Source organism: Leptidea sinapis, chromosome 28 (assembly GCF_905404315.1).
Source record: "Leptidea sinapis chromosome 28, ilLepSina1.1, whole genome shotgun sequence".
In the NCBI taxonomy this organism is placed as follows: Eukaryota; Metazoa; Arthropoda; class Insecta; order Lepidoptera; family Pieridae; genus Leptidea; species Leptidea sinapis.
In genome coordinates, this window is record NC_066292.1 from 3,567,563 (window position 1) to 3,584,648 (window position 17,086).

Below are 17,086 nucleotides of genomic sequence, written 5' to 3' on the forward strand. Positions count from 1 at the left end.
CAATAAGCCCCCAGATATTCATGCTTACTGTATATTTACCGCCGTAAAGTAGATCATATTTTGAAAAAATTGTATCTGTTCCACAAAAATATTATATCTGAGTAAAATGAAACCCTTTACTTAACAAGGTACCCAATTAGCTAAACAGGTTTAGCTAATATAATGTTTGAGTAAAATGTACCGTCAGCATAGAAATTCACGAAGATAATGAAGATGAAATTTTATTCATGTTTGTATAGCAGAATTTTTATTCATGAATATACTATCCGTATACCTAATTTTTTAGAAATAAAATTAATACTGAGTATTTTGTACATCAAATCTGACTTGTTTCACTATTCTATACTAATAAATGGAAAGCCGTTTTTTCTTTCGGTTATACTGTTAAAACTACTGAATCGATGGGATTAATACTTATACCATCAGATGCAGCGTGTTTCAGAGAAGGTATTATTTTAGTACATGTTTTTGGTGATTATTTATCTGGAACCTATAATTTGTTTAGACTTAGAAATACTTATATACTCTATATAAACTCACAATACAAATCATTCATTCATTGACATTTCATTACTTAAATGACAATTCATACTTTATTTATATGGTAATACAACGTTTGCCGGGTCAGCACTTATATTTTATTAATGGACGCGCAGAATAAAGTACAGGTCCCGGATATATGTGAAAAGGTTTATGAAAGTGAAGATTAGTATTATTATACATTCATTATGAAACCGTTTTATACTAAATATTAATATAAACTGCAGATATCAGACCAATGTAACTAAACATTTTCCGGAACATGGCGCTATGTCTACATTTTAATAATTTTTTTCTCATTATTACCTTAGATTCAATAGTATCTGATTATAATATTAATAATCATAGAAATTCTTCAAAAATATCAAAGAAACGTTCGTAAACGTATTCCTGAACATGCTGACCGTACATGGGAGGAAGACGTGGTTTGGTAATGAATTTGGCCCGGAGCCGGGCTTCTGTTTGCCGAATTATGTAACTGTACAAGTGCCCGGGGTCACATCTGTCATAACCCTTCCTTACCGCAGATTACTATCATTGTATTATGAGTTGAGAATATACTGGACTCACTGATAACTGTGTTATTGCCATATGTATAGTAAACGGCACATGACTTATTTACCTAAGAGGCTATCCTTAAAATATTATGTCACAATTTAGGGGGGCGAGGAAAAGGGGCTGAAGAAATGTTACATTTATGACAGGTGGGATGAAAAAGTATGTTACGTCACATGTTAAAGTATAAATATTAAAACTGAAAGCTATGTGAAAAGCAAAACTTAAAGATATTTAACGTTCTCAATATTTTTTTATAGGGGTGAGTATAGGTTTGAGTTGGTTAGTGCCAGCGCGCTGTATTCATTTTATTACTTATAAAAAAAAAAATGATGTCCAAGCAAGGGGGAGGAATTTCAAATATGTATAATATAAAGTATGTAAGATATATTTGTAAGTCAAATGTCAAGTTTATTTTAAATTTCATTATTTTCTGTTTCGTTGGTAGATTAATTTTAAAATGTGATATGTTAGTAACTTTTTATTAAATAGTTATTAAATCTTCGCAGAACTTTAATTGTCCTTACGTAGCTAACGTAAAATCTTATAAATTGCCTAAATAAACGCTAGTAGATAAATGTTCTAGTTACACTGGACCACCCGCTCCAAGTTCTTTGCAAATGGACAAAGACTTTTACAATGCGCGGTACCATCGAACACAAGTTAAATTATTTTTATTCTTAGAAGCAAGTTAAAAAATGGAATTTTAGAGAAGACCCTATTACAAGACAGACAGCTGACAAACGAATGGCTCTCGAATTTTTGCATATTGCGAAATAAACTGCACTTGTAGGTATCTTAATTCCATAAATAACTTAAAATTTAACAGAAATAAATGCTATTATGAGTATTAAATATTAAGTACCAAATAACAATATTTTGATTATTAAACATTCAGTACCATAAAAAATAATTTAACCACACCACTAAAGTTACAAAATAATACCTTAATTCATATAATTTTTGAGGCACAGCTTTATCTAAACACTTAAACAGCCTCAACAGCCCCAAAATCTATTTAATTACAAGTAATTTATCTTTGCGGTATTACTTTCAAGCGCGTCTGCTATTAAATGTAGAAAAAAATCCGCTGGCAGCCCTTGATCACCGCTTGTCGTACAATTTTTTTAAGCCAACTTCTAATTAGTTATGCCGCCTTATTTGAGGGGGCTATTCTGGTTTCGCAATCTTATAAAACTCATGTTTCTACTGCGCTGAGATATCCTAGCTAGCTAGCTAGGATTTGCACCAAGGTTATAGTTAGTTAAAACTTAAAAGTCAAAATAAAAATGTTATAAGTAAGTCAATGTAAAGATCTAATAGATACTCTAGTAGGTCCTGTGATTGAGCAATTTGCCGTTTTTTATATTGATAATATGCTATTTTATGTTATCAGATTAAATGTAAAATTGCTCTTATAACATATAAAGATATAATTGCATAATACCCCAATTTATTTACAGTGTATGCGTATTGCTACATCTACTGCATTTTTGAGATTTTTTTTTAACCTAAGTAACTTCTTTCTCTTTAACTTACGTAAAAACTCAAACTCAAAACTATAAAATAAAGTAATTGTTAAAAATAAAAATTCATAATATTTAAATTAATATTCAAAATAGGGCAACACTCAGCGAACATTTATTTCCCCAAATGCCCAACCTAATTGGTCCCACCTCCCAGTGTTGCCACAAAATTTATTGCTTAATTACCTCAAGAAAACGCGTCGCCACACTTACATCCGACAGATGTTTTTTATTCGCGCGGAAAAACAAAACCGTTTAAGAATGACATTAATTAATTCTTAATGAAATTCATCTTCACCCTCCGCGTTTTAATTTGAACGCGAGATTTATTACGTCGCACAATTTGTCGCGTCTTAGCTGAAATAATTAAAACGGCCGTTACATCCATTTAGGGTGAATTATAAGTTCTGTAGCCAATGTATTTTCAGATGTTACCGGTGAAGAACGGTGCTTAGAAACACTTATATTTTACAAACGACCCGGACGGTGATGTCGGCTTCGATTGGGAATCGTTCCTTGATTCTCGTCCGCCACGTACCAATGTGTTACATGTTTTAGAAATGTCGCCAACGCTTTTGTAATTCCACCATGTTACGTGAGCGGCGGTGATTCAATTGTCCATCATTTCCATAAGAAACAAATCTACTCTCTACACAACTATGATTATGTTGTGCGTGCAGTGTTATTATAGAGACTAACAGTCAACCTTAACTTTTTTCGACGTTTTCACAGCTGTCACAATCTATCTAGACATATAAATGATCTCAGATGTAAACTTATATAATAAATTAAAAGGATTTTTGTAAGTTTGTATAGTTAACCTGCTAAAGTTTGGGATAATTTTTACATCCATGATGGCGCATAAAATTATTATTACCACATAATTGATATCGTTTTTAAGGTTGTTGGGTTGGTAGAAGTTGTAAGACAAAAATATTATTTATAGTTTTTAGTTTATTACAGAACATGTACATATGCATATCTATATGTTAGGGTCCCGTAACTTATAAAGTATTTAAGTCCAAAATATCCAGAACCATAATTGTTTCTTTTTAATTAATTCTAATTTGGTCGCACCATAATTCATAGCTCTCTTAATAGTTTTGATTTCTTATGTTATTTTTTCTTATACAAATTTGTTTTGTGGCAATTTCTAGTCCTTGTCCTCTAGTTTGACAATAATGTCGATATGAACATAGTGTCTACTGGCTGTGTTTCATAAGCCGTTACCTATTGTCTCATTGCGTCATTTGCTTCTAACGCCGTAAAAGAATCCTGAATTCTAAAGGAATCCAGTTTAAAAATATAATAACCGAATTACTGCTTTTATTACCAAAATTGGTGACTATATCTACCTTATGAAGGACATTATTTGGTGCTTTGAGCCTTTATTACATACTTCAATAGTATTAGAAATAGTAATTGTTAGGAGGGAGGGAAACACCGAGACCATAGCCCTAATCCAGGAGCCGTGGATTAGGAAAGGCAATATATGTGGTCTCAACAACATCGGAGGCAAACTTTTAACTGCTACCGAAGGTAAACCACGTTCATGTATTTATACTCCACGACATGTAACGACCACCATCATAAATGAGCTATGTTCCAGAGATCTAACCGCTGTGAAGCTCCAGGCAGATGACCGCCTAGGCCTATCAGACGTGGTCGTAGCGTCGGTCTATTTGCCGGGGGAAGAGGAGGTACCAACACCGGAGCTCACCGCGCTAGTCAGCTACTGCGAGACAGAGAGGCTGGAACTAATCATCTCCGCTGACTCCAACGCACATCACACCATCTGGGGCAGCCGAAATACCAATAAAAGAGGTGAGGACTTACTTATATACCTTTTCTCAACTAACCTTAATATACTTAACAGGGGCTCCGAGCCTACCTACGTTACGGCGCGAGCCCAAACTATAATCGACCTAACACTGGCAACCGACCATGTCTCTTCTCTCGTTAATGACTGGCACGTGTCAGACGAACCTTCATGCTCGGATCACAGATGGATTAGGTTCAACCTTCGCTTAAACACCAAACCTGCCCTGCCAAGGCGGAACCCGCGCAAAACGGACCGCACCAAATACGACAGATTGGTGAGAAATGAGCTTATGGCCATTTCCCTACCAGACGATTATAACGGTACCGCAGGTATAGAAACTCATGTAACTAACATAACTCAAACACTTATCAACAGCTATGAACAGACGTGTCCTCTTACTTCGACAAAGCCCAACTCAATCGACAAAAGTGTGTGGTGGGGTCCAGAGTTAGACAGGCTGCGCTGCAAAGTAAGGAAGCTGTTCAACAGAGCCAAAAATACTCGGGCACCAGACGACTGGGATGCATATAAACAGGCCCAATATCGTTTCAAGAGGCGCATCCGCGAAAGGAAGAGAGAAAGCTGGAGACGCTTCTGTACTAACATTGAATCCACAAACCAAGCGGCTAAAGTAAAAAACATCCTTTCACGCGACCCAGAGCGTAACCTAGGTTGCTTGAAAAAATCTGACGGCACATACACCAAATCCGACCCCGAGACCTGCGAACTACTCCTGCAAACTCACTTCCCTGGATGCCGCATCACCAACAACCAGACGTGGGAGGAAGTGGCGTCGCAGAGCAACACACCGGATCAAACGGATTGGACCACAGCTCACAGGGTGGTAGACAAAGACAAGGTAATGTGGGCAATTAACAGCTTTCTTCCATTTAAATCAGGAGGCCTGGACGGGATCTTCCCAGGACTGCTACAATGGAGCGGTATGGGGCCGCTAGTAGCGCATTTAACTGCAATCTATAGGGCATGCCTGGCCTACAAATACATACCGCTCCAGTGGAGGGAGGTAAAAGTGGTATTTATCCCTAAGCCCGGCAAAAGTGATTACACAAATCCCAAATCGTACAGGCCAATCAGTCTCACATCATTTTTGTTGAAGACTCTAGAGAGACTCTGCGATAGGGATATTAGGGAAAATGCCCTCATACAAAAACCGCTACATGACAACCAACACGCCTATACTCAGGGCAGATCAACCGAATTCGCACTCTATTGCGTAACATCTCTCGCAATGAAAGGATTATCACGTAAACAATCAACCTTAGGTGCTTTTATTGATATCGAAGGCGCCTTCGACAAAACCCCTTTCACTAGCATAGGCCGAGCGCTAGCCGCTCATGATGTAGATCCTACAATTGCCGGGTGGATAGACAGCATGTTGAGGCATAGGGAGTGATACGATTTACTGTGAACACCAGTACTAGATGTGTGGTGGCAACGGGCTGCCCACAAGGAGGGGTACTCTCGCCGCTACTCTGGAACCTTGTGGTAGATGAGCTCATCACAAGGCTAAACGAAAAGAAACTGTACACAGTGGGCTATGCTGACGACCTCGATATTATAATAACAGGACCAGTCGAGAACGTCTTATGTAGCCTCATGAGATCTGCTTTTAAGATTTTGGAAGAATGGTGCGCGCAACACAAACTCACAGCTAATCCGTCAAAGACGGAACTAATACTATTCACTAACAAACGCAGCCTTGGTAATCTAACATTACCAAAGCTGTTCAACACCGAACTAAGCCTTACTAAAGAAGTTAAATACCTGGGGGTTATACTGGATAGTAAGTTGCTTTGGAACAAACACCTTGAAAACAAGCTGGAAAAAGCATGCATCATCTTTTGGCAGTGCAGAAGACTCATAGGCAGAACCTGGGGTCTTGCTCCAAAGATAAGCAGATGGCTCTATACAGCAGTCATCAGACCAATTATCTCCTACGGAGCAATAGCGTGGTGGCCCAGGACAGAGCTTGTGACAGTGCAAACCAAGCTGCAGCGTTTCCAGCGGCTGGCCTGCACAGCCATAACAGGATGCATGCGCACCACGCCTTCCTCGGCCCTTGAAACTATTCTAGGGCTAACACCACTCGACATACACTTTCAACAAGAAGCGACAATGGCGACTCTACGTCTAAAGCTGTTGGGTGTATGGAAGAATGAAGACGGCCTAACAGATAAGCTCTGGAATAGGGTAACAAAGGATTATCCACTCTGTGAGGCACCATGTGATAAGATAACTAAAACAAATACCTTCCATAAAAACTATCACATACAGCTATATGAGAAAGATGCTGACCAGTCAGGTGTAAACGAACTAAGAATTTATACAGACGGCTCGAAAATGGCTACTGGAACTGGTGCCGGCATATTCTCACAGGAACTAAACATACACATTTCCATACCCTTGGGCACACACAGCTCCATCTTCCAATGTGAGTGCGTAGCCATCAAGGAAGCCGCCAGCGCTATATTAAGAAGAAAGGTACATGGCCACAACATCAGATTTCTTTCTGACAGTATGGCGGTACTAACAGCGCTGAAGGGTACCACACACAACTCAGCACTAATACACGAATGTCACCAAACCCTGGAGCAAATTGCCTCTTATAACCAGGTAACTCTGCAATGGATCAAGGGACATAGTCGTTCGTTGGGTAATGATGCAGCGGATGAGCTTGCAAGGCGGGCATCGGCAAATACAGTGTCTGGTCCATTGCCACTTCTGCCACTGCCCTTCAGCCAAATGTGCTCATGGATACGCTCTCTCACCAACGACCTACACAACACCCGATGGATGAATGTCTCAAGCTGTAGACAGTCGAAGGTGGCGATACCTGCACTATCGCCCAAACTGACACGTAGACTTATGAGCCTCAACAGACATGACATCCGTATAATGGTGGGCACCCTAACGGGTCACACATCACTAAACAAACACCTTTTCACAATCGGCGTAACGGACAGCCCTAAGTGCAGAGGTTGTCTGACCGAAGACGAAACGGTCGCTCACGTAATCCTGGAATGCGCGGGGGTGGCCAACCAACGGGCAAAAACCTTAACCAATACAAGGTCGCTCCAAGAAGTCTGTGAACACCCCAGGAATGTTCTGAACTTCTGGAAGGAGCTGGGCTGGTTGGAGTAACCGGCCATTACTGCACGCAAAATGGACCCATGCTAGTGGTTTAATTGCGGAAACAGGAGCCCTATACCATACCATACCATACCATAGTAATTGTTAGCTTAACGTGAATTAAACAAAAAGCCAACATCACGCGGTGTTCCCAAGCGGTCACCTATCTAAGTACTGAAAGGTTGTACGGACGTTCGCATACAATTGTTTGAAATTAAAGCATAAATGTCTAAGTATCATACATATAACATTTATTATTACAGATTCAATAAATTAAAAGAATTTCTTTATCAGAGTTCCTACCACTCACAAGTGTTGCTCCCTAAGGCCTTAACCACGTAAAAGTGACATCAATGATTATTTATTTATTTATTTCATAAAATCTACAGCACATTACATCTCTTATTAGCTAGATTATAAATAATAATAATCTACTCGAGATAAAACACATATAGCAAAAAGCGAGAAAGGAAAAAAAATGTACGCATAATATTATGTTATCTGTGTGTATGTGTTTGGGTGAGTGTGTTGTGTGATTGATTTTTTAATAATTTAGGTGGTTTGACTGATGTCATTTTTGTTTAATAATATATATTTAACATTCAAAATAAATCTATTTATGGTAAGGTAGAAAACATCTAAGCCTGGGAAGGACGTATTATAGAGAGGGAATGCGACTCGATAGACAATTTTGAGAGTATCTCGAGTGACAGTGTGGTACAAAAAACATGGATGTATGGCGGGTGCGGCGTGTTGGCGCTCTTAGTTTGAGGATAATATTTAATAGTTCAGGACTATCTATGATAACATTATCATTATCTATAATGTTATGATAACATAATTCAGCATCTCACATCTGTGACTATGGTGGACACCATATTGAGGGAACAACCTAATAGAAGCTGTCCTCTGGCCGCAAGTATCACACTTTCTCCGAAGTGATACATCATAATGCATTTAAATACTAGATACACCAGCGAGGCAAACAAAAAAATAAATTACTATTTTTGGAAATAATTGTATGTATTAATATTTCTAAAGCTGTTGTATTTTTGCAGTTAAAAAAAATAAAGACTGTTACACAATTATTTAAACTGGCATCTCTAGTCCCTACTCTGTGCCTAAACAAATGTTCAAAAATTTTTTTTTTGTTTATTACGAAATTTGTAGAAGTTCAGTAACTACAATTATTATTTTAAACTCTTCTTTTTGTGAAATAATTTGACAGCATATTGTCAAACTGTGCGTTAATAAATAAAATAAAATTAGAAATTAAAAAATATTAAGGCTCATATAGGTTATATATTATATATCATAATATTATAGGTCGATCTGGTCAAGATCGCTGGAATATGTTGGATGAGGGCAGCGCAGGACTGATCGTCGTGGATATCTTTGGGGGAGGCCTTTGTCCAGCAGTGGACGTCTTCCAGCTGATATGATGATGAAGCGTCAGGAATCGAAATAAAAATTATCCTATCTCGCACGTTGGATCAAACTGCACACAGGTTGCAAAATTTTATTTAAATCGGTTTATCATTATATGAATTCATTGCGGACAAACAACGTGACCGAAATATTTATATATAAAAATAAAATATAAAGATTGCATGAAGAACTTGCAAGAATCGTTTTAAGTCAAAATAATCAAAAGCGAATCGGAAAAGATTCCTAGGACTTTTCATTACAACCTTTTATATTTTAATAGAATTATAGTTTAAAGAAAATATTATAAGTTTGAATGAAAAGTTTTATTATTACATTTTATTCTAACTTCAAAAATTGTGATTATTTTGTTAGTATCTTTTATAAGAATCAATACTTCCGGAGAACATCGGCTCATCGAAGCGGCCATCTTGAAAACTCTTATGTGACAGCTGGTCCTTGAAACCGTCGCCCGTGTCATGATATTGATGACTGTTTATATTATTTCTGCTATTAATGCGGTTATTTGGAGTGTTTTTGAATTTATCATCCTTTTGGGGCAAAATTGGCGTAGGTGTAACCTTCTCATCAACTTTTTTGTCATTATTAATTGTGCCTGAACCAGCCAAATCCCTGTAACCAAATCGCCTCTCCTCTTTCCTCAGGGGAGCGTAAGGATATCTGTTTCTAAATCTATAGTCATAGCGCGCCGTCCTTGCATCATCATCGAAGCGTCTATAAGGATCTCCGGAGTATCTATATCTTAAATCAACACTGGGCGGTGTACGCACTACTTCAGGTAAATGCGCGTAATAAATTATTCTCTTCGGTTTTCTTGGAATATAGTCGTAAGTATCGTATCTATCAACCCTAGGGACGTATCCTGGATAATAATTCCTGCTTTCATAACCGTCATAGAGATCGCGTCTGTATAAATCGTCGGGAGCGAAATATCTATCATCATAATACGGCTGGTTGTCTTCCGGGTAGTAAAGAGCTTGTCGGGGATAAACGGGCTTGTATTGTTTTCTGTCTTCCTCGGGCCGGACGAAATCGGTCCTTAAATCATCAGTACGTGTTGGTCTTTGCACTGCCTCCTTTTCATTCCTTGATTCGGAAGCTTCTAGACCTTTGTTTTGGGTTACGAAGTTGACGCGGGGCATTCGGGAGTTAATCAGGTCTGGTTTTGGGGGGGTTAAGATGTCATTCTGGTCATTATTGTGGGGATACAGTTTAATCCAGTTTTCGTTCGACGCTCTCGTTCCCCGTCCTGTTGGCTTGTCGGTGACTGATTCTGTAGTGTGCTGGTCAATAGGATCGTTTGTGATGGATATTTTAGTTGTGGGGTCCTCTGGTGGGAGTGGTGCAGGAAGCCAGGGTGTCTGGTGGTTGATAGCATCTCTCCTATCTTCCATGTGTATATTGTAGTATTTTTCCTCTTCTATGACATCCCGCCGTCCTCTCGCGGTGTCATCTGGAGGCTGAAAATAATAAATAGTACATGGGTTACTTAGGGAAGGATATTAGCGATTTCTATGAGAGTGCGATTCACTAGGCGTTTTGTAGCCTCAATACACTCGAGTAATAACATACTGCTTATACTAGTAAGGTACTCCAACTTTACGCAAACGGTTATTTGAAGTGTGATGAGTACATTACAGAAAAAGATTTAAGAGTGTTACTCAGTTTTACTATTAATTGTAACTACCCGATATCAATTTTCTTCAAAAAATTAGAAGCCCAACAAAAATATACAAATAAAGAATACCTAAGAAAATAATTTATGGATTTACTTTATGCAGGTTTTCTATTCTATGCACAAGATTAGTAGTCCAATCAATTCAAAGATAATAACAAAAAAAGAATAAAAATACGTGTGAATTTGTAACTATATTTTAGATATATTTAAATTAATTGGAGTGATCAAGAGAATACCATTATAGCAAGTAGGTAAAACAAAAGCTTAGCGAAGCTAAATGAGATATTTACAACGCATTATCCTCTTGGTTCTTATTAGTTACATGTTCGTGTACCGCGCTATTAATAGCTATGCAATGAAATCTTCTCTGTTTGTGTTAGAAAAAGGTCTGACCATACACTTTATAATTATTGGAACTAAAACGGCGATCAAAGCAGTAAAGAATTTGAAGTAATCCTGATATAGGTATTTTGATACCACACCTGTAACGGTAAGTAAGTTGTCGCGTTTTTTCCTTGAATTCCGTGAGATAAGTGGCACTGTTTGGTTCTCTTGGTTGACGTACATACATTAATATACGCTTTGTATAATATTAGACGCATGAGTCAATAATAATTTTGATGGTTTAAAATGCTATAGGCAACATAGGAGGGGAAAATATTAATAAAACACCATCTCAAATGTCAATTTGATATACCTAAATATTACATGATGAATCCAAAAATAAAATTATAAGCTCGAACTTACGAGCAATAATGATTAATGTGATGAAAACAAATTATTGTTTTGTTAATCAAAAAAAAAGGCCAACATCACGCGGTGTTCCCAAGCGGTCACCCATCTAAGTACTGACCGCGCCCGACGTTGCTTAACTTCGGTGATCGGACGAGAACCGGTGTATTCAACGTGGTATGGACGTTGGCGATAGACTGTTCGAACATTATCAACCAATAATATTAACACCAATTAACTAAACCAAAATAAAATAACAGTTAAATGAACAAAAAGCCAACATCACGCGGTGTTCCCAAGCGGTCACCCATCTAAGTACTGACCGCGCCCGACGTTGCTTAACTTCGGTGATCGGACGAGAACCGGTGTATTCAACCTGGTATGGACGTTGGCGATAGACTGTTCGAACATTATCAACCAATAATATTAACACCAATTAACTAAACCAAAATAAAATAACAGTTAAATGAACAAAAAGCCAACATCACGCGGTGTTCCCAAGCGGTCACCCATCTAAGTACTGACCGCGCCCGACGTTGCTTAACTTCGGTGATCGGACGAGAACCGGTGTATTCAACGTGGTATGGACGTTGGCGATAGACTGTTCGAACATTATCAACCAATAATATTAACACCAATTAACTAAACCAAAATAAAATAACAGTTAAATGAACAAAAAGCCAACATCACGCGGTGTTCCCAAGCGGTCACCCATCTAAGTACTGACCGCGCCCGACGTTGCTTAACTTCGGTGATCGGACGAGAACCGGTGTATTCAACCTGGTATGGACGTTGGCGATAGACTGTTCGAACATTATCAACCAATAATATTAACACCAATTAACTAAACCAAAATAAAATAACAGTTAAATGAACAAAAAGCCAACATCACGCGGTGTTCCCAAGCGGTCACCCATCTAAGTACTGACCGCGCCCGACGTTGCTTAACTTCGGTGATCGGACGAGAACCGGTGTATTCAACGTGGTATGGACGTTGGCGTTTGATTGTGCGAACATTATGAACCAATATTAACCAGGGTTGCTGTGGATGCAAATATTTTGACGGTGGCATTCGCGTTTCAATTTTTTTTTAAATAAATATAAACTATAAATCTTTTCCATATTGATGACAATATTCGTATATAACAATATAATACAAAACATACCAACTACGATAAAATTATTAATTACTTTGATTTTAATATAACGTAAGTACCTACTTTAGTATAATTAATGAAGTTCCTAAATTGATAGCAGAACTTATCGCCGACCTTTATGATTGACATAATGTATGCTAATGACTAATTAAAGCTGGAATTTAAAACCTATTATTGAGTACACTATAGTATTACTATTTACCTGTACAGTATCGCTAGGTTGTTTGATGTCTAAAGTGAGGACTCTGTGTATTACGAGCGTCGACAACAGTAACTGAATCTTCATTGTGGATGCGGCGCTCACTGAAACAACATAAGTAAATATTATGAAGTTACTTACGTATTACTTAAAATTAATCTTATGTCATCCTTATCTTCCTTTTTTCAGCCCAAAAACGAAATGAGGTTCTCAATTTGACTGTACTTTTTTATGTTTGTTACCTCGTACCTATCTCCATCCACCATCTTTTTTAGTTGAACATAAATACCATTCGTATGATAATTGCACGCAACATAATATTGTCCAAACGCTGTGAGAGAGGAAATGTGATGAAATCAACCGGAAGTGTGTTCGAACGGGCCACGAGGCATGAACCATGAAGTTTGTCAAAATTATTTCATTACAAATGACCTTTTGACCTCGCTCATATTACAATGATTTTTGTTTTATTTATTTATATGTTTATGGAATATGAGAATAAACGAGTGTGCAGGTCACCTGATCACTGATGGCAAGTGATCACTTAACACGTATAGTCCAGAGCTTATTTGATTTATTTTGAAATTTGTAGATAATATGTATTAACATACAAAATAAAACTGCAGGGCTTACTTAAACACGAATTTTGTTTAAAAAAAAACATATTTCTTGTAATACCACAAAGGGAAAAAATTGCTTTTTAAATTTGTTAAGGAGTTTTGGTTTGAGCTGATGATCCATGATGACGGTTGCCGAAAAAACATTCTAATAATCTTTGCGTTCATATGGACGTAAATACGAACAATGAATATTTTATTATTTTAGCAAATACTTTTTAGAAGGAGTAAGAACTTAAAACTAACACGCAATGAGAATCAATGCTTCTACAAACACTGCTTTTTTATGGAATAGGAGGACAAACGAGCGTACGGGTCACCTGGTGTTAAGTGATCACCGCCGCCCACATTCTCTTGCAACACTAGAGGAATCACAAGAGCGTAGCCGGCCTTTAAGGAAGGTGTACGCGCTTTTTTTTGAAGGTACCCATGTCGTATCGTCCCGGAAATACCGCACAAGGAAGCTCATTCCACAGCTTTGTAGTACGAGGAAGAAAGCTCCTTGAAAACCGCACTGTGGAGGACCGCCACACATCCAGATGGTGGGGATGAAATCCTAACTTGATGCGAGTCGTGCGAAGGTGGAATTCGGTTTGAACTATGAACTGCTGTTCGTTTATAAAGATCCGCTGTATGTGATGATACTGTCTCATATATCGCCACTCAATCTCTATAAGTCTCTTGTTCCCATCGAACATTTCATACGTTTATTCAGTTATCAGCATAGACCAAACATTTCATTCAGCGTTCCGGGTCATTTCGTTTCTATTGATTTCATTCATTCACTGTTAAACCGTTATTGTCCAGTTTATTGTTCGTTGACCGACATTTATTTATTTTCGAAATCAGGACAATGTTGTCTAGGATACATACAGTTATTGTTATAATCCGTCGTACCCTTTTGTACTCTATGGCATGACATCTTTATGCAAATGCTAGATTTGGCTGCTTACATCAATACTTACATAGTATAAAACAAAATCGCCTCCCGCTGTCTGTCCATATGTATGCTTTTTTTAATAGATAGAGTGATTCGAGAGGTTTATATTATGTATTATACATGCATACATGCTTTGAGAAACACTGAAAATTTTAGAGGTTTTACAGGTTTTTAGATCTTTAACTTAGAAATATAACTTTTACGTATTACAATTGAACAATTCATATAAGAAAGAGCTGATTATAATATCATTAGATTACAATAAGTTTAAACATTTTACAAGCTTAATACTTATATATTTAACTACATTGAGATTCAAAGTGAATCTACATTTATTTGCCCCACTAGTTAGATACTGTTTCGTGCGTCATGTAAAGCTATGAATAGGTACCAATAAGCCGTTTAACATGACAGTCATCATTTGGCATATTGCTATCGATTATTTCCAGGAGACTGTAAACATATCGATATTATAACAAATTGATTCTGTTCAGGATGTATGCATGTATGTAACTTATATTTAATTCAAATATTATAATTTTAATCTTTATTATTATGGACTTTATCTTAAATAGCTTTTTCTTATTATTTTTTTGCTGAATAATATATACTTATTAAATAAACAAAATTGCAATAAATACGTGCAAAACGCAGTGTGACAAAGTCTATAATATAAACATAATCACTGGTATGGTTCCTAAATATTATTTTCGGTGGTAAGCGATATATTACATTTTATGTTGACTTTTTATTATTGAATGATTTGTATAATTATTAATTACAATAACTCAGTGGATTTGTTAAAGGCAATCAGATATTCTTCCAAAAATAGCCGCGTTTATGATGCTATGCATTTGATGACGCGTTTTTTGCGTTTCAATCCCACATTTTATTTATGCTGAATTTAAAAGAGTGAAAGCTACTTCGTAATATTTTCTCACATTAATTTGTAAATGTAAAACTAAACATAATCTATAAAAGCATAAAATAGAATTTAATTGGAATTACTATATTATATCTATTACTTTTTCTGTTATTAAAGCACTCATCTCATTCCACAGCTTCGTCGTACACGGAAGAAAGTGCCTAGAAATACACACTGTGGAGTGAATACCACCGGACACATCCAAGTGGGCGGGATGATATCCTAATTTGTGGCGTGACGTACGACATATATGTTCATACATACACACATACCAACATATACATAGTCTCATAACTGTATGTTGGTGTCAGGTGTGTGTATCTACGGTGTAACGTGAAGACTCGGATAAATTAGTCAAGTTGGTAGTACAAATTAAACACCTACAAGGAATCCATATATTTTCATAATTTAATTCTGCTACGTGTTAACTAATTTTTATTTTCATTTCCTTTGTATTTAGTATATTTTATCACAAAAATTTTAAGAGTTGCCGAGGGAGAGTACCTATTAGTAGCAAGGCAAGTGAGAAAGAAGAAGAGAGATCTATTCTCGACCCATTTTCACATAATATTCATTTATAATAGATGTTAGTGTACCCACTGTTCATTTATTTGAAGAACGCAATAAACATATTACGATTTGAGACGGACGGAGCCATTGTTTTTGTATTATCCGGACGGTTTCAAAACAGTAACCCACTATCCGAGAAAAGAAATACATACAATAATTCTTACTAACATGATAAAGGCTTTAGGGAACTGGCTTCCAAATATTTCTCAAATTATTTTCTAAAACTCAAACGTATCACAAGTTCACAACATATCGATTACGAATAGTTCGAAGTTTCTGACATAGTGGAGGTCTGACTTTGGGGCTAATAAAGAATTTTTTCTTGCTCATAAACCTAATGGGGGTTTTCTTGTCGAGTATATTGAAAAATGAATTTAATATTCTTCTTTTATTGTATTTTAGTTTGAGCTGATGGTGTTGTTACCAATGCTCTAAATAAATAAAACTGAATGAATAATAAAAACAATTATTATAAAATTAAGGCTAACATAATGTGCTAATTTCCACCGAAAATAAAAATGAATACGAAAATAACTGCAACACATAACGTACTTACAGCAGCAACATTAATTACTCTCTTTATGGTGTTAAACTTGATGGAAAATATTGCTTAATTAAATATAACTGCCAAAATGTCTCACTTACCTGCATAGTACACAAGTTCGATACCCAACTGTGAGCACGGGAATGAGCCAGTGACCACCGGGGTTCACATCCTAGTGTCACGCCCCACAGCCTTCCGAACATAATGAGCGTGATTCCATTGTCAACGCGATTATAATTAATGTGTCTGTACTAATTTTATAAAGAAAGAACTGTAGGTATTTCGGTGTATGTATATAAAGATTTTAAAAAATACTTTCACGAGTAAATTGGCTTATGGGGTACCGAGTAAAATAGACTAGATTTCATTTAATAAAATTATACTACGAAAATCCAAATAAATTAAAAAAGAAAAACAAAATAGTAAATCTAAGTTTGCAATATTTTTGCTGTTAAAAAGATAGAGGCGTTACATTTTTTATTAAATTTGATCGGAAGGGCGAGCTGCGAGTTTTCTATAAAGGTTTCTGATTATCAACGTGTTAGACAGAAGCACCACATAAGCAAGTTCATTCCTTATCGGTACGTGAAAGAAAGTATGTAGGTATGTACCTACCTTAAGATTTGCAGTCTAGTACTTGTACTATTAGGTATATTATATTATTTGGCCTAGGAGGAGATTCTGA

General features: G+C 36.8%; 1 protein-coding gene and 5 non-coding genes across 6 annotated transcripts; all 6 read right to left on the reverse strand.

Annotated features, from left to right (window-relative positions):
* Positions 1–9,329: 9,329 nt before the first annotated feature.
* LOC126973111 (uncharacterized) lies at positions 9,330–16,585 on the reverse strand. The gene is made up of 3 exons (XM_050820253.1): positions 16,503–16,585; positions 12,809–12,909; positions 9,330–10,499 (listed from the first exon to the last, which is right to left on the reverse strand). The coding sequence occupies exons 2-3, from the start codon at positions 12,890–12,892 to the stop codon at positions 9,390–9,392; spliced, it is 1,194 nt and encodes a 397-aa protein (XP_050676210.1). The 5' UTR covers positions 12,893–12,909; positions 16,503–16,585; the 3' UTR covers positions 9,330–9,389.
* On the reverse strand, positions 11,522–11,640 carry LOC126973184 (5S ribosomal RNA). Its single transcript, XR_007731275.1, has one exon. It is a non-coding gene; the product is annotated as a 5S ribosomal RNA (ribosomal RNA).
* On the reverse strand, positions 11,724–11,842 carry LOC126973189 (5S ribosomal RNA). The gene has a single exon (XR_007731280.1). It is a non-coding gene; the product is annotated as a 5S ribosomal RNA (ribosomal RNA).
* On the reverse strand, positions 11,926–12,044 carry LOC126973186 (5S ribosomal RNA). Its single transcript, XR_007731277.1, has one exon. It is a non-coding gene; the product is annotated as a 5S ribosomal RNA (ribosomal RNA).
* On the reverse strand, positions 12,128–12,246 carry LOC126973190 (5S ribosomal RNA). Its single transcript, XR_007731281.1, has one exon. It is a non-coding gene; the product is annotated as a 5S ribosomal RNA (ribosomal RNA).
* On the reverse strand, positions 12,330–12,448 carry LOC126973187 (5S ribosomal RNA). The gene has a single exon (XR_007731278.1). It is a non-coding gene; the product is annotated as a 5S ribosomal RNA (ribosomal RNA).
* Positions 16,586–17,086: the final 501 nt, after the last annotated feature.